We start from the raw sequence: 26,988 nt of genomic DNA on the forward strand, positions 1-26,988 counted from the left end.
TCCCTCCTGCTGTTGAGGAATACGAGCAGGGGGGGAGGGGGTCGGGGACCTTGGTTTACCTCGTTCTTTCGCCGCCCAGGGGGCTGACAGCTGCTGGGTCTGGTTCCCTCCCCACCAGGAGAACAAATTGAAGCCCAGCAGCTCGCCTGTCAGGGAAGTATTTGTTTCTTTGCCTGTTTTTCTTCTGGCTCAGTAAAGTTTTTTAAAAGTTAAAAGAAGGCTGTTAAAAAAAAAATAAATCCCAAAAAAACAATAAACAGCATCGAACAGAGGTGCAGTGAGGTGGTGAGCGGCCGGTAAGGCTGCACCGGAGCTTGACGGGGCTACGAGGGGGTTTCTCTGTGGCAGTGTTACTTGACCTTGCCACGCAGCAGTGACGTTGTTTGTCGCGTGGTCAGGCCTAGTGGCAGTCAGTGCACCTCGTGGTCGGCATGGAACACGACAGTGCATGCCGTTTATGCTGTGATGTGCGCATGTGTTTGTGGCGCACCGGACTGGGCTTCTGCTGCCTCTCCGGAGGAGAGGGCGGGTCAGGGGTGCCAGAGGACACGTCAGAGCTGCAGCCTAGAGTAATATCAGGCATGGGAGAGTCCCCTCCCCCACCGGGCACAGGAAAGGCGGCCATGTTGTCCAGGGCTGAAGGCCCGTCGGGACTGTTTCAGGAGGGTGACGAACTTCCCCCTCCGCTGGGGCCAGTAAGCCAGAGTGTTACTCACCACAGAGATCCCGATTCCGACAGGAAGGGCGTGTCCCCCTCTGGAGTCAGGTTAGAGGAGCCTGCTCCTTTCTCCTCAGAGTTTGTCCTCCTGTTATTTGGTGCATAAGGCGGCTGGTAAGCAGGCAGATTGTGTTCAGAAGCTGGAACCAATTTTCCTATCTATGACCATGATGATGATGATGAGGGCAATAGCAGCAGAGACCTCTATGGTCTCAGAGGAGGGATGTGTCCCTGAAGGAGGCTTAGCTGACGCTCCTTCATCACCCTTTGACTCAGGGTGGGGCTCCTCAACCACAGGAGAAGGTTTGCCCTACCACTGAGGTCCAACGTTGATGGCAGCCCCTGCTCAAGGGAATACCTCAGTCATTTTGGATAGGAGAAGCTTCAGAGGCCTTCTCTCATCTTAAGGAGGCAAAGAAATTCTTCATGAACTGGGTATGCTGATCCACTAGCGTTTGTGGTCTTTGGGCTGGAGTTGGAGAACAGATATCCCTTTCTGTGATCCAAATAGGATCCTCCTCCATCTGCCGTAATAGAGCTGAAGTACCTGGCTCCAATGAAAGAGAGGGCTCAAAGGCTGATTTATACGAGCATCCATGCTGGTAGAGTACTATTCTCATCATATCACACTTTTCCAACTAGAGAGATCAAAATATGTTACCACAGGTTTATAATGTCACTACAAAATTAGGGTTATGGATTGGGCAACGAGGTGTGGTTATAGTTTGGTTTCCATGTTGCAATAAGAAATAAGTTACAAGGAGAGGATTGTGAAATTGTTGCAGAGGGAAATTAGCATTAGAGATGGTGTAGCAGGAATACTTGACAGGGACAGGTAGGTGGGAAATTCTAGGTTGCGACTCGATTAAACACGTGAGGTGGTCTTTAGGTCCATAATGTAAGGATAATTAACATGTACAAACTCAAGAAATATATAAAATGTGTATAAATGTATGTACATTATTAATATATGCAAAGAGCTATCAGAAAAAAATACAACATGGATCTTGATGGTTTGCTATGAGTCAGACTATTATTGGATGGTTGATCACTAGTGGCCTATGCCATGGCATCATCCCTGCAGCTGCATTGTGTTTGTGTTGAGGGCACCAGTCTCGTTTCTTTGGGATTCCAATGGACAATGAATTACAGTAATCCAAGCGGGAAATGATGCATACGTGGATAACATGACTCTGCGTTTTGTAGCGTTCAGACTGCAGATATTCCTTCAGCTTTGCTAGATCCCTGGTGATGAGCAAGGAGCAGGGGTGGAAGTGTTATTATCGGGCCACTGAGCCCTCATGTTGTTTTTGTGGGTGTTATGTAACAAAACACCCCCCATTCTCCACAAGAACAATGGCAGGAGTTCAGCAGCCCTCACATAACACTCCTCACTCTCCACGTGAATGATGAAGGACAATTGGCTTAGCACGGAAGGAGATGTATTTCCATTTCTAGTTTTCCAGTTTTGCACTGCATGCAGTGTCTGGATGCTGGGGAGGTACCCGTAATGGAGAGGGTTTTCATGGGTAATGATTCAGATGGACTGAACCAAATCACGGTGAACCTAGACGATGTGGTAGGCCTGATTGACAAACTGAAGAGTAGTAAATCACCTGGACCGGATGGTATACACCCCAGAGTTCTGAAGGAACTAAAAAATGAAATTTCAGACCTATTAGTAAAAATTTGTAACTGCTAGTAAAGGGCAGACTTTGTGATACCAAAAAAAGTGTTGGGCATAATACATTTATACAGAAAAATATTTCCAAATCATAACTGGATATTAGAATGACAGCATAACATTTCAAGGAGAGGAGTTATCCATTCCTGTATGGGTCACATCCTTACCCATTACAGCTTACATGAGGAAGCTCCATCCTCAAAAAGGTGTGCACATGAAGCAGAGCTAGCCCTCAGAATGGAAATGTTTTCAAGATACTACGTGCCTCCAAGCACAATCATTGCAGATATCCTGAAAACCCAACTGGCTAGGGGTCCCCCAGGACATTTTACATTCCATAGGATACCTCTGCTTGATGTGCGCACCAGACCAATTCTCCTGGCTGCAGTTAAACAACCTAATGCCATACTGAGTCAGGCCAAGGATCCATCAAGCCCAATATTCTGTGCCCAACAGTGGCCAATCCAGGCTACAAGTACCTGGCAAGCACCCAAACATTAAATCACAAGCTACTATTGCTTATTAATTACCGTCATAGCAGTTTATGGATTTTGACTGCTGCAGCACACCGAGCCAACGATTCCAATGTATTATCCACTATGACGTCTAGATCTCTTACTACAGCACGGGTTGTTTTTCCCTAGAACAATGTAAATTCAAAATAATACTAAAGGATCCACCAGTATATATTCAAAACAGAAAACCAAAAATTAACTGGTGTATAATAATGATATTTAGATTTACTGACTGCATACGAATGTATATTTTCTCTCATAATTTTCTATTTATACAGGAAAAAAGACCTCAGCACTATTTTAAAATAGCCTGCAAGCAAATATGTGTTCAAAAATTATTTTAAAATAAAATTAAAAAAAAACAAAAACAAACAAACGGATTTTCAATAAAAAAGTTATTTCAAGAGGTTTTTAAAGACCCATGATTGCGTTCAAAATCTGTTAAAACTGTTCAGAAAAAAACAACAGTGCTGAGGTCTTTTTTCTTGTATAAATAGAAACATTTATTTTTATTTTATATGAGAGAAAATATACATTCGTATGCAGTCATTAAATCTAAATATCATTATTATACACAAATTGATTTTTGGTTTTCTGTTTTTCCCTATATGCATCACCTTGCACTTATCCACATTAAATTTCATCTGCCATTTGGATGCCCAATTTTCCAGTCTCACAAGGTCTTCCTGCAATTTATCACAATCTGCTTGTGATTTAACTACTCTGAACAATTTTGTGTCATCTGCAAATTTGATTATCTCACTCGTCGTATTTCTTTCCAGATCATTTATAAATATATTGAAAAGTAAGGGTCCCAATACAGATCCCTGAGGCACTCCACTTTCCACTCCCTTCCACTGAGAAAATTGCCCATTTAATCCTACTCTCTGTTTCCTGTCTTTTAGCCAGTTTGCAATCCACGAAAGGACATCGCCACCTGTCCCATGACTTTTTACTTTTCCTAGAAGCCTCTCATGAGAACTTTGTCAAACGCCTTCTGAAAATCCAAGTATACTACATCTACCGGTTCACCTTTATCCACATGTTTATTAACTCCTTCAAAAAAATGTAGGCGACCTGTGAGGCAAATATTCCTACCTGAATGGAATATGACATTAGAACTGGAGAACAGTACTCACTGCGGTGGGCTCTCTTACAGCTCAAGTGTTGCAGGATCCTCCGTTCTGTATTGAACCCAATTGTTTATATTGAGGTAGATGCATACATAAACACTTTACCAGATTAGGAATCCACCATTCCTGTTGTTGAAAACATCCATCATGAGCCCTGCAAGCTCTTCCTGCAAGGGAAAAATTCTCTTCAGACAAGGCCATTTGCATGATTGGGAATATCATGTGCAAAACCACAACACATCGGCAATGGGCCACTTCCACAAACCCGTGCCCTTTAAACCACATCACACTTTCCCTAAGGGTGGAGAAGGGATGGGTTGGCCTCCTTCCACCTTCAGGGCATCTTCCTTCTGTTTTCAGCTTACCTTCCTTGGAATCTCTTGACTAGAACGTCACGCACCTGAAAGCTAGAAAACACATTCTCCTCCAAATTTCAGCATCCATGAGCCTGAGAACCAAGTTCTGCAAAACAAAATCAGGTTATAACAAACACCATTTCTTTGTTCACCAAGATCCGGCAACCAGAAACACAAATTCTGCACACAGTTGCATGGAAAAATGTAAATGAAGATAAACTTTTGAGAGAAAGATGCTATCCACATAGAGGAGGCAGGGAAAAGGCATGTCTGTACAGATGTGATGCTCAGCTGGACTTTCAGTGCAGACGTGTTGTATCAGCGAGAGCGCTGCTGCTAAGAAAGAAAACTGCAATCCCCTGATCCGATGCCAGAGGCTGTCAGAACATGGGGCAGGGGCTGGAGCCTTGACTGGAACCCCTCAAAGGTTTGCCAGCTTCCTGTCACTTTTCAATTCAATCCAGTCTTGAAGAGAACTTTCTTGAACGTTTTAGGTGCTGCGTTTGACTTCTTGGTTGGCCTGGCGGTGTTACTTGTGTAGCAGGTCCCCTGTCTGGTGCTTTACCCTTAACTAGGGGGGGGGGGGGGGGGGGGGCATGGGTCCAGATTTGAGTCCGGTTGGGGAGGAAGAATTTTCTTCATTCTCTGGCTTACCACGACTCACTCTAGGTTGAAAATATCACCAATATCAGCAATTTTGTCAAGAAAAGGAGTAAGGAAACAAAATGAGTAGAATAGGCAGGAAATAAGACTCAACTCAGTGTCCATCCATTCAGCCCTTGCACCAGAATTGGTAATAAAAAATTCAGGAGTCCAGAAGTGGTGTTTAACATCAATTCTTTACTGCAAATTAAAGGGTCCAGGAACCCCCCCCCCCCCCCATGAAAACTGAGAATCAGCATACAGCAGATAAGCAAAATAAAAATATAGAAGATAGTTCACCATGGACAAGGAAACCCTATCTCTTGCATCTTCATCCTCGTCAGTGGGGTTGGAGAACTAGAGTGTGGCTTCCAGCATCAGCCAATCCAGAAACAGGTTCCAAACTTTCCAAAAATTCAGCTGTAATCCAGTTATCCTACATTTTCTCAAAAGCCTCCTAAATCTCTCTCCACTCTCGCTTATCTGGTTGCTTGGGCAAAAAAATATCCAATTCCAATCGTCAGGGAGATGGGGGGAAACCCTTCCCTTCAGAACAAGAAGTCAAAAATTCTCCAAACATCAAACTCTGCCTGGGCTGCGACTCTGGATGAATCTCTCCTTCTCACCTCTACATAAGAACATGCCATGCTGGGTCAGACCAAGGGTCCATCAAGCCCAGCATCCTGTTTCCAACAGTGGCCAATCCAGGCCATAAGAACCTGGCAAATACCCAAAAACTAAGTCTATTCCATGTAACCATTGCTAATGGCAGTGGCTATTCTCTAAGTGAACTTAATAGCAGGTAATGGACTTCTCCTCCAAGAACTTAACCTAACCTTTTTTTAAACCCAGCTATACTAACTGCACGAACCACATCCTCTGGCAACAAATTCCAGAGTTTAATTGTGCGCTAAGTGAAAAATAATTTTCTCCAATTAGTCTTAAATGTGCTACTTGCTAACCTCTGCTGGGAGATCAAGGGGCAGGCAAACTCCCTGTGCCTTCTCCAGCACCGTACCAATGGTCCTTATACCCCCTCGAAGGTGGGAACTCACTCCCACTACCCATAGCTGGGAAAAAAAATCCCGGAATTAGATTTAGTGATGGGCATAGCCCCCACCTCACTCCTGGACAAAGGTTTATCAAGCAACAATCACAAAATAAGGAGGTTCCTTTCTGTTCAGGGTTCAGGGTTCAGGGTTCAGGGTTCAGGGTTCAGGGTTCAGGGTTCAGGGCTCCCCCTCCCCCTCCCTCCCTGAGCAGCCCTAACCGGCGTAGAGACCTTTCCCCAGGGCCATGCCCCTCGGGCTACCAATCTGCAACACATTCCCTGCTTTTGTATTACCTTGGGAACACGTGTAAAACTGTCCGACCAATAAAGTTATGTGAATCTAACCCCGCCCTTCCCGCGGCTCCTCCCACAGGCCGCACCATCGTCCCCCAAAGGGCTCTTGCTACTGCCCCGCCTCACCTTCCTGCCGATTGGCCAACCTCTGAGGAAGTCTGTCGTGAGCCTTTTCGCTGATTGGTGAGGTAGGGGAAACGCTACCTTCTCTTCCCGCTGATTGGCCAGGCCAAGCGAATTCTACGCTATTCTTTTCTGCTGATTGGCAAGCAATGCAAGTACACTGCTACATGCAGGCTCTACTAACGCGCGCACCACCACCTCTACTGTGTGAGTGACGCATTTCATGTGTAGCTTTGCCTTCTTCCTTTATGCTTTCGCCCAGGGCCTATTGTAGGTTTGGGAAGTTTTGCCCAAAGCAAAAATGGCTGCTTCCAGTCTCACGTCATTAACGTAAATTTGCCTCGCTCCGTCTCTCCCAAGACCTCTTCTGATTGGCTGAGCGCCCTGTCATTGGATTAGGTTACGTGCGCATGCGTCAGACTCCGCCGCACCCTTGGCCCATGGAAGCGCTTCCTATGGCCCCTGCCAGAGCCAGGCCTGTCGGCCTTTGCGTGCTCTGCGGGCTCCCCGCCGCCGGTAAATCCTCTCTGGCCCGGGCCCTGGGCCGCGGCGCTGCTTGGGACTGCGCGCGCATTTCCTACGATGACGTCATCCCCGCGGAAGCTTTCCTGCCGCAGCTGGAGGTAAGCTGGAAGGCGGGGTCAAAGGAGGCCCCGCCCTGGAGGAGGAGTCTGGGAGAGACGCGCTTTACTATAATTTATTTTAACCACTTGAGGCGCCAGCCGAGTTTCTAGATGGCTTCCTTAATACAGCTCAGGCCATGCAATAATTGTAAAATGTTGCAATTATTAATAGGAAAGGTGGCAGCCGAGTTTCCGTACTGTGCAGGAGAGGAGCAGAAAGCGGGCCCTGCCCATCTGTGTCTGGTGCATGCAGACTGCAGGTGGAGGAGCCTAAAAATGGGAGGTGCATGGAGGCTGCCGGCTGGCTCCAGTGCTGCACGCATGGAGCTGTAGTTCTGAGACCCCCAGGACGTGCAGCACTGCAGCTCCACGCGGGCCATGGGGGCAGCATCAGGCCGTTTGCTCGGACTCTGCTGCCGCTCCTAGCTCTCCCTTGCCTCCTTGTGGGGTGGTTCTTCAGGAGGTGGTTTTGCTTTTTCCGTGTTTCTTGTGTGAGGCCCTGGACCCCTGTTCGAGAAGAAGCCCCAGAGCCTAAGGCAGTATCTCCCAATCTTTTCAAGCCCAAGGCACATGCGAACCTGATACTGGGAGAGCTAGAGGTAGCCCCTGACTGCCGGGGGCTTCTGATCCAGGCCGGGAGTTCTCCGCAGCCCCCCCCCCCCCCCCCGACTGCAGAGCTCAGCTCCCCCACGAGGGTCCTGTGGAGCAAAGTCAATTCATCCCTGCAGGGGGTCTGAGTGCAGAGGGTACATTTCCTCCTCCTCTGTGACAGAGCTTCGCCTCTGATGCATGGGACTGAGGCAGTTACTGCTTGAGTCCCCAGTGTTATAGCAAATCCTGTGCATCCTCCTAGTTCTGAACATGGGGAGACCTCGGTTATATCTATGGAACCAGCGACATTTCTCTAAAAGTTGTAGTGCTTGGAGAATTGTCTCCCGTATCGAGACCTTTCTCTAATTCTATTTCTGTTATGCCATTTCTCATCTGCTGTATCTTCTAAGCTAACGGAGATGGACAATAGCCAGGGACTAATTGAGAGCAATTAAAGTGCTCAGCCTGGAATGATTACTAATATGCAACCTTCCTTAGTCAAAGGAATTAAAGATAATTTGACTCTTCACTATAAATGGGGACATGCTGGAAAATACATTGAGATCTCAAAATTTGTGCTTGCTGAATTTTCCAAAAACTTTTTTGTCTGGCATTAAATTGTTTAAAAACGGAGTGATTGGAATTTAGCAGTTTTCCCTAGCTACATGTTTCCCCGTATCTAAGTATTATTATATGCCCGGTAAGAAGATTGGGAACATCAGAAGGTGCCATGCATATCGTTCTGATAGTTCTCTCTGTCTACTTTTCTAGTTTACCTAATCTCAGTTTGCCATAAAGTTACTTCTTCAACAATACTCTAAATATAAGGGGTCCTTGTTCTGTGAGCATTTTGTGCAAGTGTTTCCAGATGTTTCTAAGGAAACCCAAGCCAAAAGAGAGTTGTTTCTCAGTTTGAAACCTTGGGTTCTAGCAATGGAGGCTTCGTTTTACTTACAATTCCCCTGTAAGTGTTTAGTAGAGTTACAGGGGGATACATTTGTTTTTCTTCATCCAGCACAGCTAGAAACTCTTATTTTGGCTAAAGCTTCTTGTTAATTGCTAGGAGTAGAAGCTGTTGTTCCCATTTGATGTGTACTTATTCAGAGTTGTTGTGTATATGTAATCATGGTATTTTTTTCCTTGTGGAATGATCTTGGATTTCCTTGTTTTGTATCATTTAATTGTAAATTAAAAAAAAAAAAAAAGCTAGGGAACCAATGAAAGTCCCACTAGTCTTGCTTCCCAATTTTAAAACAAAGGGAGTGGAGATGGATATGAACTAGCCATACTGGACCAGTTTCCTCTATTAACAAGTGCAGAGAAAAAGAGAAGTTGGCTTGATGCGGGCAGCTGGCTTGGTTACTTACCTTGGCTGCCAGAGCTCCTCCACTACTGCTGCTGCTCACAACATCCAGTGCTCGGTGCATGCGCTCCCTATCTCACTCAGCTTGGGGATGATGCATTCAAAAGAGGCAACTTGGGAGGGAGATTAGTACTGCTGTTTGAGCCACTGAAAGCGGGGCCTGGCTACACCTGCTGTGTAATGCCTATTCCCACATTCTGGGCTCAGGATGTAGCTTGGAAGAGGAGGCATGCATGATTACATTTTCTCAGAAAGGAGCTCCCTCTGCTGGTGACTCTTGATGTAGCTAGGAAGATGAGGCATGCATGATTACATTTTCTCAGAAAGGAGCTCCCTCTGCTGGTGACTCTTGATGTAGCTTGGAAGAAGAGGCATGCATGATTGCACATTCTCAGAAAGGGGCTCCCTCTGCTGGTGACTCTTGATGTAGCTTGGAAGACGAGGCTTGCGTGATTGCACATTCTCAGAAAGGGGCTCCCTCTGCTGGTGACTCTTGATGTAGCTTGGAAGACGAGGCTTGCGTGATTGCACATTCTCAGAAAGGAGCTCCCTCTGCTGGTGACTCTTGATGTAGCTTGGAAGACGAGGCTTGCGTGATTGCACATTCTCAGAAAGGGGCTCCCTCTGCTGGTGACTCTTGATGTAGCTTGGAAGAGGAGGCATGCATGATTGCACATTCTCAGAAAGGAGCTCCCTCTGCTGGTGACTCTTGATGTAGCTTGGAAGACGAGGCTTGCGTGATTACATTTTCTCAAAAAAGGAGCTCCCTCTGCTGGTGACTCTTGATGTAGCTTGGAAGACGAGGCATGCATGATTACATTTTCTCAAAAAGGAGCTCCCTCTGCTGGTGACTCTTGATGTAGCTTGGAAGACGAGGCTTGCGTGATTGCACATTCTCAGAAAGGAGCTCCCTCTGCTGGTGACTCTTGATGTAGCTTGGAAGAAGAGGCATGCGTGATTGTACGTTCTCAGAAAGGAGCTCCCTCTGCTGGTGACTCTTGATGTAGCTTGGAAGAAGAGGCATGCGTGATTGTACGTTCTCAGAAAGGAGCTCCCTCTGCTGGTGACTCTTGATGTAGCTTGGAAGAAGAGGCATGCGTGATTGTACGTTCTCAGAAAGGAGCTCCCTCTGCTGGTGACTCTTGATGTAGCTTGGAAGACGAGGCTTGCGTGATTGCACGTTCTCAGAAAGGAGCTCCCTCTGCTGGTGACTCTTGATGTAGCTTGGAAGAGGAGGCATGCATGAGTACACATTCTCAGAAAGGAGCTCCCTCTGCTGGTGACTCTTGATGTAGCTTGGAAGACGAGGCTTGCGTGATTGCACATTCTCAGAAAGGGGCTCCCTCTGCTGGTGACTCTTGATGTAGCTAGGAAGAGGAGGCATGCATGATTACATTTTCTCAGAAAGGAGCTCCCTCTGCTGGTGACTCTTGATGTAGCTAGGAAGAGGAGGCATGCGTGATTGCACGTTCTCAGAAAGGAGCTCCCTCTGCTGGTGACTCTTGATGTAGCTTGGAAGACAAGGCTTGCGTGATTGCACGCTCTCAGAAAGGAGCTCCCTCTGCTGGTGACTCTTGATGTAGCTTGGAAGAGGAGGCATGCATGAGTACACATTCTCAGAAAGGAGCTCCCTCTGCTGGTGACTCTTGATGTAGCTTGGAAGACGAGGCTTGTGTGATTGCACATTCTCAGAAAGGGGCTCCCTCTGCTGGTGACTCTTGATGTAGCTTGGAAGACGAGGCTTGCGTGATTGCACATTCTCAGAAAGGGGCTCCCTCTGCTGGTGACTCTTGATGTAGCTTGGAAGAGGAGGCATGCATGATTGCACATTCTCAGAAAGGAGCTCCCTCTGCTGGTGACTCTTGATGTAGCTTGGAAGACGAGGCTTGCGTGATTGCACATTCTCAGAAAGGGGCTCCCTCTGCTGGTGACTCTTGATGTAGCTTGGAAGAGGAGGCATGCATGAGTACACATTCTCAGAAAGGAGCTCCCTCTGCTGGTGACTCTTGATGTAGCTTGGAAGACGAGGCTTGTGTGATTGCACATTCTCAGAAAGGGGCTCCCTCTGCTGGTGACTCTTGATGTAGCTTGGAAGAGGAGGCATGCATGAGTACACATTCTCAGAAAGGGGCTCCCTCTGCTGGTGACTCTTGATGTAGCTAGGAAGAGGAGGCATGCGTGATTACATTTTCTCAGAAAGGAGCTCCCTCTGCTGGTGACTCTTGATGTAGCTAGGAAGAGGAGGCATGCGTGATTGCACGTTCTCAGAAAGGAGCTCCCTCTGCTGGTGACTCTTGATGTAGCTTGGAAGAAGAGGCATGCGTGATTGCACGTTCTCAGAAAGGAGCTCCCTCTGCTGGTGACTCTTGATGTAGCTTGGAAGACGAGGCTTGCGTGATTGTACGTTCTCAGAAAGGAGCTCCCTCTGCTGGTGACTCTTGATGTAGCTTGGAAGAAGAGGCTTGCGTGATTGTACGTTCTCAGAAAGGAGCTCCCTCTGCTGGTGACTCTTGATGTAGCTTGGAAGACGAGGCTTGCGTGATTGTACGTTCTCAGAAAGGAGCTCCCTCTGCTGGTGACTCTTGATGTAGCTTGGAAGAAGAGGCTTGCGTGATTGTACGTTCTCAGAAAGAGCTCCCTTTGCTGCAAGGTGCTGACAGCAGAGCTCAGTGGCTGACTTGGATCAGAGCAGCAGGCAGTGTTGACTTTTCCGTGCCACATCTAATCAGGTCTGAAGATAGCAGGATATTGTTTTCCCCTTTTAGTTAGTGTATTTTTGGATTAATTATTTCTTGGGGCTACAGTAGCAGCCCCAGCTTGCTTCTCTTCCCCCCCCCCCCCCCCCTTCAGAAGGGAAGGAACTATTTCTCTTTTCTGTTTTGAGAAGTTTTGTTTGCCTTCTTCCTTTGGCATTTTCTTTGTTGTGCATTTAGTGCCCCCCTCCCCATTTAATATTCTAAAAAAGGGACTCTGTGGGGAGCAGAAGAAAGCAAGGCACAATTCTGCTCCTGGTCTCAAGTTGGCTTCCAACATTTAGAAGGAACAGGTCGTGCTCTGGCTCTAAGGCCCCCCCCCCCCCCCCCATCATTCAGGAAGCGGGCACTGCCTGCAAGGGTTTAGGGGTGGGGACTTACCGATGTCCCCTGGGTAGACCCAATGGACCACCAGCAAGTGACCTGAGCCAGAGCAACCTCTGAGGAAGGCCGGGCTGCAGTACTGCCAGAGCCCCAGGAAGAAGGTGGAGAAGCTGCTTCCAGCCTCGTGGCAGAAAACATTGTGGCTGCCCTTGACTCCCAGCGAGATTTCATTAATGTCGCTCTGAGTGCCCTGGCACTCCCCTCCCCTGTCCCAGGGACATCGGTCCTGCCTGAGGTGGTGACGGGCTAGAGGATGGATTACTGGGAGTCGCCTCACTGCCTGGAGCCTCTCTGGGTCCTGTGGGAGATGGAAAAGATCGTGGGAAGAAGAATTCCAAGGCGAGACGAGAACCGAGCCCTAACACTGATTCGGAGGTACTGAACCTCCACTTGATGAGGAATTAATGGAGGTGTCAGCAAGACCGGATCGACTGAATCTCCTCCTCCCAGACAAGGTAAGCCAATAAGCCTCCTCATGACTCTAGATCATTGAAGGAGACCAGCGATGAGAGAGACACAGGAGAGGGTACCTAAGCTGGGAGACCTCTCTGACAGGGAGGAGGCTCAGGAAGAGCCCTCGACGACGAAGATAAAGGTGGGACGAGCTGATGGAGAGCTGGTCCTTTCCTGCTACCCCTCTGGGAGAGCAGCTGGGCAGGCAGCACCAGAAGGAGCCCAGGATTAGGGTCTGACCTGTAACTAGGTAGGCACATTTAAGATGTCAGAAGTCGTGCCAGCTCTAAATGAGATCTTCTCATGTGGGGAAGGCCCAAAGAAAGAAGGACAAGAAGCATTCAGCCAGCAAGGGCTAAGCACAGCACCGTGTGGTATAAAAGGAAACTGGAAGGGTGGACTTAGTCACACCGAGTCCTGCGATTGAGCAAGGAAAGTGCAAAGGTTACGCAAGCCTTCTTCCCCGTCACGAGTTGGCTCCCAGAACTGGTGGAGGATGTTATGCTGCCTGCTCAGAACATCCATAATTGTGCCTCCAACATAGCAGAGCCAAAGCCACTGCTGGCAGCCACCATGGCCAGTGGAAAGGCCGTGGTGATCCTGAGCATGATGGCCAGTGTGGTGCCGGCATTAAAAGGGCAAATTAGGGTGGGAGCCTAGCAGTTAGAGCCCGTAATTAGGGTGGTACTTTCAGATGTGCCATTCTACCTCCCAGATGTTGTTTTTGGGGCCTCACCTCAAGGACCTGGGGGAGACGAAGTTTGTAGCCACAGGAATTCCCCCGGGCCACATGGAGTCCTTCAAGCATCTGGGGTAAAGGGCTGGTTCCAGATGTGGTAAATGGGCAGTCCATATAGAGATTATTCTTCAGACAAGACGAGGTGGTTTGGCAGTTACGGTCGCTTCCCCTGAGGTAGTTTGAGCACCTGCATTGTCATCCCCTGTCCCTGAGGCTTTAAAATCATGAGTTGAATAGAACAGGTAAATGTAAATTGGTTATTTACTCTTTCAAAAAATACAAAGACTACGAGGAACTCCATGAAGTTAGTAAATAGCACATTCAAAACAAATCAGAGAAAATTCTTTTTCACTCAATGCACAATTAAGCTCTGGAAATCATTGCTGGAGGATGTGGTTAAAACAATTAGCATAGCTGGGTTTAAAAAAAGTTTTGAACAAATTCCTGGAAAAGTTAATCAACTGTCATTTTCCAAGTAGACTTAGGGAATAGCCCTTTTTATTACTTTATGATAGTAGCATGGGATCTATTTACTGTTTGGGATCCTGCCAGGTTCTTGTGACCTGGATTGGGCACTGTTGGAAACAGGATGCTGGGATTGTTGGACCTTGGGTCTGACCCAGTATGACAGGTTCTTATGCTCAGAAATGTAAAGCTTGTGGTGTATGGTAAAAAAAGTTTTTAATGGAAAATCTAGCATATGAGGATGATAAAATTCCCATTGTATCTAAGATATTTTATTTTCCCTATCAATCTAGAAATTCACAAGATCAAGAAGGAGAGAGAAGTCCAGGGATTTCCTCTTTTTTAGAGGAATCACTAGACATTATAAATAAACGAACTACTTTATTTGTTTCTTTCTCTCTTGAGAGAGAGAAAGATCAAGTTTTTGAGAAGTTTTTCAGGAATAAAGATCGCTCCTTTTGTGGGCAAAGAGTATATTTATTTCCAGATGTCTCGAGGCCTACACAGGCCCGTCGAAGACAATTCCTTGCCCTGAAAAGTAAAACCCTAGAAATAGGGGCAACTTTTTTTCTAAAGTTTCCTGCTAAATGTTATATAAATTTTCAGGGAAATAAATTTATATTCTCGGATCCCATACATTTGGAGACATTTATTGCAGACAAATCTGAGCCCAACAGAGTTAATAACATCTAACAGTAAGGCCAATAGGAATTAAATTGCAATTCTCTCTCCTCTTATCTAGATATATTTGGTTTTATTATGTTATTGTGGGATCCCCCAATTATATTATTTTGTCTTGAACAACATAATTTTGTTTATGGGTAATAATTATTGTATTTTGAAGATATGTATGTTGTATTACAAGATTTCTTATCTTATTTGGAATTATGGTGAAATATATAAAAAAATTTTCAATAAAGTATAAATTTAAAAAAAAGAAATGTAAAGCTTGTGACTACTTTTTATTCTCAGAATCTGTGTAATTTATGAAAGGGAAACTTTTCCTTGTGAAAACTGCATGCAGACCTGTACCTGCTAATCCCTCCCCGGCTCTGCTCCCAAGAAAGCCTCCTTGCTCTAGGTCAGAGAGGGTGGGAGACGAGGAACGCGTCCTGTTACCTGCAGGAATTCCCCTCCCCACCAGTGCCATGAGAAACGACCCGCTGTGTACTTCTCTGCTTCCGCCTCCTCCTTCCCTCCCTCTTCTCCTGTCCCTTGGGAGCAGTGAGGGGTGCAGTCAGTACTTCCTCTAGGTACCCCCTCAGGGCTGCTAGCCTTACTGGTCCATGCAGTGCTTCCTCTGATGGAGACCTGAGGTGAGGCCTCGCTAACACAGGGGCCGATGCAGTAAAGTGCGCTCGGCCTGGAATAGACTGGCACGCGGCGCGGTAAGGAGATCAGCGCGTGCGGAACGTGCGGGGTAAAGCGCGCTCAGCCTGGAATAGACTGGCACTCGATGCGGTAAGGAGATCAGCGCGTGCGGAACGTGCGGGGTAAAGCGCGCTCAGCCTGGAATAGACTGGCACGCGGCGCGGTAAGGAGATCAGCGCGTGCGGAACGTGTGGGGTAAAGCGCGCTCAGCCTGGAATAGACTGGCACTGGGCGCGGTAAGGAGATCAGCGCGTGCAGAACGTGCGGGGTAAAGTGCGCTCGGTCCTGGAATAGACTGGCACTCGGCGCGGTAAGGAGATCAGCACGTGCGGAACGTGCGGGGTAAAGTGCGCTCGGCCTGGAATAGACTGGCACGCGGCGCGGTAAGGAGATCAGCGCGTGCGGAACGTGCGGGGTAAAGTGCGCTCAGGCTGGAATAGACTGGCACTGGGTGCGGTAAGGAGATCAGCGCGTGCGGAACGTGCGGGGTAAAGCGCGCTCAGCCTGGAATAGACTGGCACGCGGCGCGGTAAGGAGATCAGTGCGTGCAGAACGTGCGGGGTAAAGTGCGCTCGGCCTGGAATAGACTGGCACTCGGCGCGGTAAGGAGATCAGCGCGTGCGGAACGTGCGGGGTAAAGTGCGCTCAGGCTGGAATAGACTGGCACTCGGTGCGGTAAGGAGATCAGCGCGCGCGGAACGTGCGGGGTAAAGTGTGCTCAGCCTGGAATAGACTGGCACGCGGCGCGGTAAGGAGATCAGCGCGTGCGGAACGTGCGGGGTAAAGTGCGCTCGGCCTGGAATAGACTGGCACTGGGTGCGGTAAGGAGATCAGTGCGTGCGGAACGTGCGGGGTAAAGTGCGCTCGGCCTGGAATAGACTGGCACTCGGTGCGGTAAGGAGATCGGCACGTGCGGGGTAAAGTGCGCTCGGCCTGGAATAGACTGGCACTCGATGCGGTAAGGAGATCGGCACGTGCGGAACGTGCGGGGTAAAGTGCGCTCGGCCTGGAATAGACTGGCACTGGGTGCGGTAAGGAGATCGGAACGTGCGGGGTAAAGTGCGCTCGGCCTGGAATAGACTGGCACTGGGTGTGGTAAGGAGATCAGCGCGTGCAGAACATGCGGGGTAAAGCGCGCTCGGCCCGGAATAGACTGGCACTCGGTGCGGTAAGGAGATCAGCGCGTGCAGAACGTGCGGGGTAAAGTGCGCTCGGCCCGGAATAGACTGGCACTGGGTGCGGTAAGGAGATCAGCGCGTGCGGAACGTGCGGGGTAAAGTGCGCTCGGCCCGGAATAGACTGGCACTGGGTGCGGTAAGGAGATCAGCGCGTGCGGAACGTGCGGGGTAAAGTGCGCTCGGCCCGGAATAGACTGGCACTGGTGCGGGAAGGAGATCAGCGCGTGCGGAACGTGCGGGGTAAAGTGCGCTCGGCCCGGAATAGACTGGCACTGGGTGCGGTAAGGAGATCAGCGCCTGCGGAACGTGCGGGGTAAAGTGCGCTCGGCCTGGAATAGACTGGCACGCGGCGCGGTAAGGAGATCAGCGCGTGCGGAACGTGCGGGGTAAAGTGCGCTCGGCCTGGAATAGACTGGCACTCGGCGCGGTAAGGAGATCAGCGCGTGCGGAACGTGCGGGGTAAAGTGCGCTTGGTCTGGAATAGACTGGCACTCGGCGCGGTAAGGAGATCAGCGCGTGCGGAACGTGCGGGGTAAAGTGCGCTCGGCCTGGAATAGACTTGCACTGGGTGCGGTAAGGAGATCAGCGCGCGCGGAACGTGCGGGGTAAAGCGCGCTCGGCCTGGAATAGACTGGCACGCGGCGCGGTAAGGAGATCAGCGCGTGCGGAACGTGCGGGGTAAAGCGCGCTCGGCCTGGAATAGACTGGCACGCGGCGCGGTAAGGAGATCAGCGCGTGCGGAACGTGCGGGGTAAAGCGCGCTCGGCCTGGAATAGACTGGCACGCGGCGCGGTAAGGAGATCAGCGAGTGCGGAACGTGCGGGGTAAAGCGCGCTCGGCCTGGAATAGACTGGCACGCGGCGCGGTAAGGAGAGCGGAACGTGCGGGGTAAAGTGCGCTCGGCCTGGAATAGACTGGCACTGGGTGCGGTAAGGAGATCAGCGCGTGCAGAACGTGCGGGGTAAAGCGCGCTCGGCCTGGAATAGACTGGCACTCGATGCAGTAAGGAGATCAGTGCATGCGGAACGTGCAGGGTAAAGTGCGCTCGGCCTGGAATAGACTGGCACTCGATGCGGTAAGGAGATCGGCGCGCGCGGAACGTGCGGGGTAAAGTGCGCTCGGCCTGGAATAGACTGGCACTGGGTGCGGTAAGGAGATCAGTGCGTGCGGAACGTGCAGGGTAAAGTGCGCTCGGCCTGGAATAGACTGGCACTCGATGCGGTAAGGAGATCGGCGCGCGCGGAACGTGCGGGGTAAAGTGCGCTCGGCCTGGAATTAGACTGGCAACGTGCGGGGTAAAGTGCGCTCGGCCTGGAATAGACTGGCACTCGATGCGGTAAGGAGATCGGCGCGTGCGGAACGTGCGGGGTAAAGTGCGCTCAGCCTGGAATAGACTGGCACTCGGCGCGGTAAGGAGATCAGCGCGTGCAGAACGTGTGCCCACCCAGTGTAAACTGCACGTAGGTGAGGACATTGCTTATTACCCCTGATTCAGTACAGCGCTGGTGCCCGACGCACGCTCTTTAATGCGCCAGATTTAACTGCGGCCTCGGCAGTGGCGTAAAAACAACCTGCAGTCAAGGACTCATGAAAAACATGAAAAACTAAGGCTCTCTGTCTTGTGATGTGTGCCCGCCCCCTTAGTGTCATTCTGACGCTTTAATTTACTGCTTTTGCTGGAGGAGAACCTGTGTGTTTTGACTTTTCTTGTCGCCACACAATTTGGGCGTCCATGGCGAGGGGCAGCCAATCTTTTGCTGAGGTCGCGGGATGAAAACGGATGCGAGCAGTGAGCGCCCGCTGCGATAGAGCATTGAGTGCCATGGACGTTCAGTTCTCCGTTAGTGCCTCCTCCTTAACGCTGCCACTCGTTTAAATATTGCATCGGACGCCTAGGGGCTGTGGCGGTGCTGATGTTAAGCAAACAGGCCCTCGGCACTAGCGCGCGTTTTACAGCATCGGCCCCCTCGGTGCTCCCCCATCATCACTTTCTCTTCTCTTCCCTCTCCCTCCTTCCTCACCACCTTCCCTTCCGTCTCCCCCACACTCTGTGGCACATTCAGCTGCCTCCCCATGTCCTGAGCAGGCTTTCTCCCTCTGCAGTCAGATCGGCAGGGAGCCAGCAGCTCTCACAAGACTACAAGGCCCTGTGCAGTTTCTACTGCAGAGAAAGTGCTGCTCCCTGACTGCAGGAGGCTGCAGCCGTGCCGCCAGTAGCACAGCCTAGCACCCGACGTTTGTACATTTTTCCCTGAATCTGAAACTTCCCCAGCCCTGTGGTTTTCAGGATTGTCACAGTGTGAGTGCCCGAGGGGAGGTCTCCAGTGTGCGCAGATCTCTCGTGTTACGCGGCAAACCACGGCAGATAAAAATCGGAAGGCGATTTTGCACATCCGTCGTGCAAACCCCGAGAAGCAGGCTCGGTGCTGGGGAAGCTGCGCACCAGTGAGGTTAGCCTAGCACGGGCCGTCTTTCTGAGTGCTAAGCTCTACTTTGGGATTCACAGGTCCTTGGCAGCTGTCAAGCCTTTCTCCAGATGTAGTGAGCGGGATGTGCAGCGCTGAGAGAGTTTTCCAGGAAGGCCTCGGTGTTTAAGGTTTAGTGTGAGGGTTCGGCCTAGGCTGCAGTGCACATCTCTCCTGGGATCTGGCACATGCAGTGCTGCATAGGAGCCTTTCCCCTCTCCCTCCATGTAATCTGCCCAATAACCAGAGCCTATGTGGGCTGTACTTTTGCACAGGGCGATTTATTTTCTTCACTGCTGCTGATATGAACTTGTGATTATTTTTCTAGATGTCCTGCTGGAAGCAGCACAGACGCCAGCTGTTAATATACGTTGAGCACTTCTTACTGGCTCTTAAAAACGGTTCTTCTCTGTGTGCTCCAACCCAAAGAATACCCAACACCTGGCAAAGGTTTGTTAATACTCTGACGGAGCAGGGCCTGGTGTCTTCAGAATCGGCAGGCACTGAACCACGGCATCGCCTGCTAAACCCCACAGCCCGCAGGCCCCTCTACGTGGTACTGGACGATAACTTCTATTACCAGAGCATGAGATACGAGGTCTACCAGCTGGCACGGAAATGTAATCTTTTACTTCTCTTCGGCTTTCTCCTATCCATGCATGCTTTCTGCAGACTCTTCCTGCCTCCCTCTGTCACGTGGGGCGAGCTTTGCAGTGCCCAGAGCTGAGAGCAGGATGCAGCTCTCCTGCCAGGTCACCTGCCCTACCGAACGGTTAAGTTTATGCAGCTAAATCTTAGTCAGATAATAGAGAGGCGGGATGGGGGCATTCCAGGGCAAGGCAAAAATATATCTGGCTAGCACTGATAGCACAGGTCACATTACCTTACCTGTATCTGGCCAGCACTGATAGCACAGGCCACGTTACCTTACCTGTATCTGACCAGCACTGATAGCTCAGGTCACGTTACCTTACCTGTATCTGACCAGCACTGATAGCACAGGTCACGTTACCTCACCTGTATCTGGCCAGCACTGATAGCTCAGGTCACGTTACCTTACCTGTATCTGGCCAGCACTGATAGCACAGGCCACGTTACCTTACCTGTATCTGACCAGCACTGATAGCACAGGTCACGTTACCTTACCTGTATCTGAATAGCACTGATAGCTCAGGTCACGTTACCTCACCTGTATCTGACCAGCACTGATAGCACAGGCCACGTTACCTCACCTGTATCTGACCAGCACTGATAGCACAGGCCACGTTACCTTACCTGTATCTGGCCAGCACTGATAGCACAGGTCACATTACCTTACCTGTATCTGGCCAGCACTGATAGCTCAGGTCACATTACCTTACCTGTATCTGGCCAGCACTGATAGCTCAGGTCACGTTACCTTACCTGTATCTGGCCAGCACTGATAGCTCAGGTCACGTTACCTTACCTGTATCTGGCCAGCACTGATAGCACAGGCCACGTTACCTTACCTGTATCTGACCAGCACTGATAGCACAGGTCACGTTACCTTACCTGTATCTGAATAGCACTGATAGCTCAGGTCACGTTACCTCACCTGTATCTGACCAGCACTGATAGCACAGGCCACGTTACCTCACCTGTATCTGACCAGCACTGATAGCACAGGCCACGTTACCTTACCTGTATCTGACCAGCACTGATAGCACAGGCCACGTTACCTCACCTGTATCTGGCCAGCACTGATAGCTCAGGTCACGTTACCTCACCTGTATCTGACCAGCACTGATAGCACAGGCCACGTTACCTTACCTGTATCTGACCAGCACTGATAGCTCAGGTCACGTTACCTTACCTGTATCTGAATAGCACTGATAGCGCAGGTCACGTTACCTTACCTGTATCTGGCCAGCACTGATAGCGCAGGTCACGTTACCTTACCTGTATCTGAATAGCACTGATAGCGCAGGTCACGTTACCTCACCTGTATCTGGCCAGCACTAATAGCGCAGGTCACGTTACCTCACCTGTATCTGGCCAGCACTGATAGCGCAGGTCACGTTACCTTACCTGTATCTGAATAGCACTGATAGCGCAGGTCACGTTACCTTACCTGTATCTGACCAGCACTGATAGCGCAGGTCACGTTACCTTACCTGTATCTGGCCAGCACTGATAGCGCAGGTCACGTTACCTCACCTGTACCTGGCCAGCATTGATAGCGCAGGTCACGTTACCTTACCTGTACCTGGCCAGCACTGATAGCGCAGGTCACGTTACCTCACCTGTATCTGGCCAGCACTGATAGCGCAGGTCACGTTACCTCACCTGTATCTGGCCAGCACTGATAGCGCAGGTCACGTTACCTTACCTGTATCTGCCTAGCACTGATAGCACAGGTCACGTTACCTCACCTGTATCTGCCTAGCACTGATAGCACAGGTCACGTTACCTCACCTGTATCTGGCCAGCATTGATAGCGCAGGTCACGTTACCTTACCTGTATCTGCCTAGCACTGATAGCACAGGTCACGTTACCTCACCTGTATCTGCCCAGCACTGATAGCACAGGTCACGTTACCTCACCTGTATCTGGCCAGCACTGATAGCGCAGGTCACGTTACCTCACCTGTATCTGGCCAGCATTGATAGCGCAGGTCACGTTACCTCACCTGTATCTGCCTAGCACTGATAGCACAGGTCACGTTACCTCACCTGTATCTGCCTAGCACTGATAGCACAGGTCACGTTACCTCACCTGTATCTGGCCAGCACTGATAGCGCAGGTCACGTTACCTCACCTGTATCTGGCCAGCACTGATAGCGCAGGTCACGTTACCTCACCTGTATCTGGCCAGCACTGATAGCGCAGGTCACGTTACCTCACCTGTATCTGGCCAGCATTGATAGCGCAGGTCACGTTACCTCACCTGTATCTGGCCAGCATTGATAGCTCAGGTCACGTTACCTCACCTGTATCTGGCCAGCACTGATAGCTCAGGTCACGTTACCTCACCTGTATCTGGCCAGCACTGATAGCGCAGGTCACGTTACCTCACCTGTATCTGGCCAGCATTGATAGCGCAGGTCACGTTACCTCACCTGTATCTGGCCAGCACTGATAGCTCAGGTCACGTTACCTCACCTGTATCTGGCCAGCATTGATAGCGCAGGTCACGTTACCTCACCTGTATCTGGCCAGCATTGATAGCGCAGGTCACGTTACCTTACCTGTATCTGCCTAGCACTGATAGCACAGGTCACGTTACCTCACCTGTATCTGGCCAGCACTGATAGCGCAGGTCACGTTACCTCACCTGTATCTGGCCAGCACTGATAGCTCAGGTCACGTTACCTCACCTGTATCTGGCCAGCACTGATAGCGCAGGTCACGTTACCTCACCTGTATCTGGCCAGCACTGATAGCGCAGGTCACGTTACCTCACCTGTATCTGGCCAGCACTGATAGCTCAGGTCACGTTACCTCACCTGTATCTGGCCAGCACTGATAGCTCAGGTCACGTTACCTCACCTGTATCTGGCCAGCACTGATAGCGCAGGTCACGTTACCTCACCTGTATCTGGCCAGCACTGATAGCGCAGGTCACGTTACCTCACCTGTATCTGGCCAGCACTGATAGCGCAGGTCACGTTACCTCACCTGTATCTGGCCAGCACTGATAGCTCAGGTCACGTTACCTCACCTGTATCTGGCCAGCATTGATAGCGCAGGTCACGTTACCTCACCTGTATCTGGCCAGCACTGATAGCTCAGGTCACGTTACCTTACCTGTATCTGGCCAGCACTGATAGCTCAGGTCACGTTACCTTACCTGTATCTGGCCAGCACTGATAGCGCAGGTCACGTTACCTCACCTGTATCTGGCCAGCACTGATAGCTCAGGTCACGTTACCTTACCTGTATCTGAATAGCACTGATAGCGCAGGTCACGTTACCTTACCTGTATCTGACCAGCACTGATAGCACAGGTCACGTTACCTTACCTGTATCTGACCAGCACTGATAGCACAGGTCACGTTACCTTACCTGTATCTGAATAGCACTGATAGCGCAGGTCACGTTACCTTACCTGTATCTGACCAGCACTGATAGCACAGGTCACGTTACCTTACCTGTATCTGAATAGCACTGATAGCGCAGGTCACGTTACCTTACCTGTATCTGACCAGCACTGATAGCGCAGGTCACGTTACCTTACCTGTATCTGCCTAGCACTGATAGCACAGGTCACGTTACCTTACCTGTATCTGACCAGCACTGATAGCACAGGTCACGTTACCTTACCTGTATCTGAACAGCACTGATAGCGCAGGTCACGTTACCTTACCTGTATCTGGCCAGCACTGATAGCACAGGTCACGTTACCTCACCTGTATCTGACCAGCACTGATAGCACAGGTCACGTTACCTCACCTGTATCTGAATAGCACTGATAGCGCAGGTCACGTTACCTTACCTGTATCTGGCCAGCACTGATAGCACAGGTCACGTTACCTTACCTGACTGAAAAAACTTCAGGTCTAAAGTTAGCCAGGTAAGTAAAAAAAAACCAAACAAAGCCCAAACCCTTTTGTAGGGCAGCAGCTGCTTTATTCCCCCAGCACACCCTACAGAATAATGAAGGAAATGTAATGGGGCTGTAGCTTCTCCCTCATCTCCAAACTGAATGTTGGGAATTATTAGGAAGGGAATGGTGAATAAAATGGAAAATGTCATAATGCCTCTGTATCGCTCCATGGTGAGACCGCACCTTGAATACTGTGTACAATTCTGGTCACCGCATCTCAAAAAAGATATAATTGCGATGGAGAAGGTACAGAGAAGGGCTACCAAAATGATAAAGGGGATGGAACAGCTCCCCTATGAGGAAAGACTAAAGAGGTTAGGACTTTTCAGCTTGGAGAAGAGACGACTGAGGGGGGATATGATAGAGGTGTTTAAAATCATGACAGGTCTAGAACGGGTAGATGTGAATCGGTTATTTACTCTTTCGGATAATAGAAAGACTAGGGGGCACTCCATGAAGTTAGCATGGGGCACATTTAAAACTAATCAGAGAAAGTTCTTTTTTACTCAACGCACAATTAAACTCTGGAATTTGTTGCCAGAGAATGTGGTTAGTGCAGGTAGTATAGCTGGGTTTAAAAAAGGATTGGATAAGTTCTTGGAGGAGAAGTCCATTACCTGCTATTAAGTTCACTTAGAGAATAGCCACTGCCATTAGCAATGGTTACATGGAATAGACTTAGTTTTTGGGTACTTGTCAGGTTCTTATGACCTGGATTGGCCACTGTTGGAAACAGGATGCTGGGCTTGATGGACCCTTGGTCTGACCCAGTATGGCATTTTCTTAAGTTCTTATGTTGTTATAATCTGTGTCGCGGGCTGTGTGGCCCAATCCCTTGCCCTCTTCCCATTCCTAAAAACGTGAGGCCCGCTGAACCCCAGAAAGACTCCCTGACAGCTGTCTTTCAGTCAATTACCCCAATATTAATCAGGAAAAGTCCCGTCGGGCCGTGCGTGGGAGCGAAGGCTCCTGGGTACTCTCAGTGACTGCTTCTTACAGCAGCGCTTTGTGCAGACAATGAGGGGGAACGCAGGGGTACAAACCTACATCTGCTTGTCACCCGTGATCACGGTGCAATTACATCTGGCAGGATCACTGCAGGGCAGGTCCTACGTAAAATTAGCACAGTGCATTGTAATGAACTGAGTTTAGGAAAAAACTATAAAGAGCAATAATGGATGTTGTTTAAAAACGCCATCTTGGACGCCCAGAGAAAATGTCAAAGGCAGAGCGAATGACTGCCAGCCTGACTTAGTGATCCTCGAGCGACTGACTGGGTTAGAAACGGGCTGAGTGGGAGGCGACAGAGGGGAGTGGTGTATGAAGGAAGGGGTTAATTCTAGCAGTGGGCCTCAGGATCGGACCTTGGCCCGGTTCTTTTCAACATTTTGATAAGCAACATAGGAGAGGTTGGTCTTTTTCCCGATGAAACCAAAATCTGTGACAGGTTAGACAGCCAGGAAGGAGCGGAAAACATGAGGAGGGATCTAGCGAAGCTGAAGGAATGGTCTAAGGTCTGCAGCTAAGATTTAATGCTAAACAATGCAGACTAAAGCATTTATGGTGCAAAATCCCAAGGGAGAGGTGCAGTATTGGAGGTGAAATCCTTCTAAGGACAAAGGAAGAGCGGGATCTGGGGGTGATTGTATCTGATGAACGAAGACCATTTTAGTAGCCTCCCTCTGGAGCGACTCCATCCTGTTTATGTCCCTTTGAAGGTGGGGTCTCCATTACTGTACTCAGTATTCCCAGTGAGGTCTCACCAGGGACCTGTACAGGGGCCACATCACCTCCCTTTTTCTGCTGACCATTCCTCTCCCTGTGCAGCCAAGCAGCTTTCTGGCTTTTACCCTCACTTTATCCAGCTGTTTGGCCACCTTAAGATCATCAGATACAGTCACCCCCAGATCCTGCTCTTCCTTTGTGCTCAGAAGGATTTCACCTCCAATACTGCAACTCTCCCTTGGGTTTTTGCACCATAAATCGCTCCATGGTGAGACCGCACCTTGAATACTGTGTACAATTCTGGTCGCCGCATCTCAAAAAAGATATAATTGCGATGGAGAAGGTACAGAGAAGGGCAACCAAAATGATAAGGGGAATGGAACAGCTCCCCTATGAGGAAAGGCTGAAGAGTTTAGGACTTTTCAGCTTGGAGAAGAGACGGCTGAGGGGGGATATGATAGAGGTGTTTAAAATCATGAGAGGTCTAGAACGGGTAGAGGTGAATCGGTTATTTACTCTTTCGGATAATAGAAGGACTAGGGGGCACTCCATGAAGTTAGCATGGGGCACATTTAAAACTAATCGGAGAAAGTTCTTTTTCACTCAACGCACAATAAAGCTCTGGAATTTGTTGCCAGAGGATGTGGTTAGTGCAGTTAGTTTAGCTGGGTTCAAAAAAGGATTGGATAAGTTCTTGGAGGAGAAGTCCATTAATGGCTATTAATCAAGTTTACTTAGGGAATAGCCACTGCTATTAATTGCATCAGTAGCATGGGAACTTCTTAGTGTCTGGGTAATTGCTAGGTTCTTGTGGCCTGGTTTGGCCTCTGTTGGAAACAGGATGCTGGGCTTGATGGACCCTTGGTCTGACCCAGCATGGCAATTTCTTATGTTCTTATGTTCTTAAATGCTTTAGTCTGCATTTTTTAGCATTAAATCTTAGACCTTAGACCATTGTGTGTAATCCATTCTGTGATTCAGTTTGAGTTAAAGGACATAAAATCAAATCTAAATACATAATAAACTAATATTCTTCTGAAAAAGATTGGGGGTTTGTATATTATTGCTACTTTTGAGGTATTTGAATGTCTCTTCTTATTCCCTTCTTTCTATAGCGTATACGTCTCATCTCATAAAGCTTCGGCTCTCCTGGAAGTGCGGCCTACAGAACTGCAGAGACTTTATCACCTTTTTTTACATTTTAGTAAACACAGCTTTCCTTATGCACCAACATCTCTCAGGCACAAGACACTCTCTCTTCATATTGTTTGTTACCTTAAAACCCTCACTCATGATCAAGGCAAATTCTCTCTTCTCAGTATCTCATGAAAGCATTTATCATCATTAATTTCACTCTGACAATCCATACCAGAGCAGCCATCATTAACCTTTCTTTTCAAATCCTTTCAGATTCCCTGGGATTTTGCCAGCTGTTTGTGGACTGCTCTCTGGAGACCTGCCTGCAGAGAAATCGCCGCAGAGACCCACCTCTCCCAGATGGAACAATACTGCTGATGGCTGAGAAAATACAAGTACCAAATCCAGAAAAAAACCCCTGGGAAAAGAACAGTATAATGCTGAGGAACGGGGAGGATAAGTAAGAACAGGGTGTGTGCAGGGACTCTTCCAGGCCAGGGTCTCGCTCATGGCGCTGCTGGACAGACGGTGAATAAGAGCCGTGCTCCCTATCACTAGTGACGCTCAGATACGTGGAACGAGGGCCTCGTTGGGAGGATAAGTGAGAACAGGGTGTGTGCAGGGACTCTTCCAGGCCAGGGTCTCGCTCATGGTGCT

General features: G+C 49.3%; 1 protein-coding gene across 1 annotated transcript in view; it reads left to right on the top strand.

Annotated features, from left to right (window-relative positions):
* Positions 1 to 6,875: 6,875 nt before the first annotated feature.
* PSTK (phosphoseryl-tRNA kinase) overlaps positions 6,876 to 26,988 on the top strand; it is a 39,532-nt gene continuing 19,419 nt past the window's right edge. The window contains exons 1-3 of the mRNA XM_029610582.1: positions 6,876 to 7,139; positions 19,230 to 19,521; positions 26,605 to 26,791. Of these exons, the coding sequence (XP_029466442.1) occupies positions 6,927 to 7,139; positions 19,230 to 19,521; positions 26,605 to 26,791 (692 nt within the window). The 5' untranslated portion in view covers positions 6,876 to 6,926. The remainder of the gene's footprint in view (positions 7,140 to 19,229; positions 19,522 to 26,604; positions 26,792 to 26,988) is intronic.

Source organism: Rhinatrema bivittatum, chromosome 7 (genome assembly GCF_901001135.1).
Source record: "Rhinatrema bivittatum chromosome 7, aRhiBiv1.1, whole genome shotgun sequence".
In the NCBI taxonomy this organism is placed as follows: Eukaryota; Metazoa; Chordata; class Amphibia; order Gymnophiona; family Rhinatrematidae; genus Rhinatrema; species Rhinatrema bivittatum.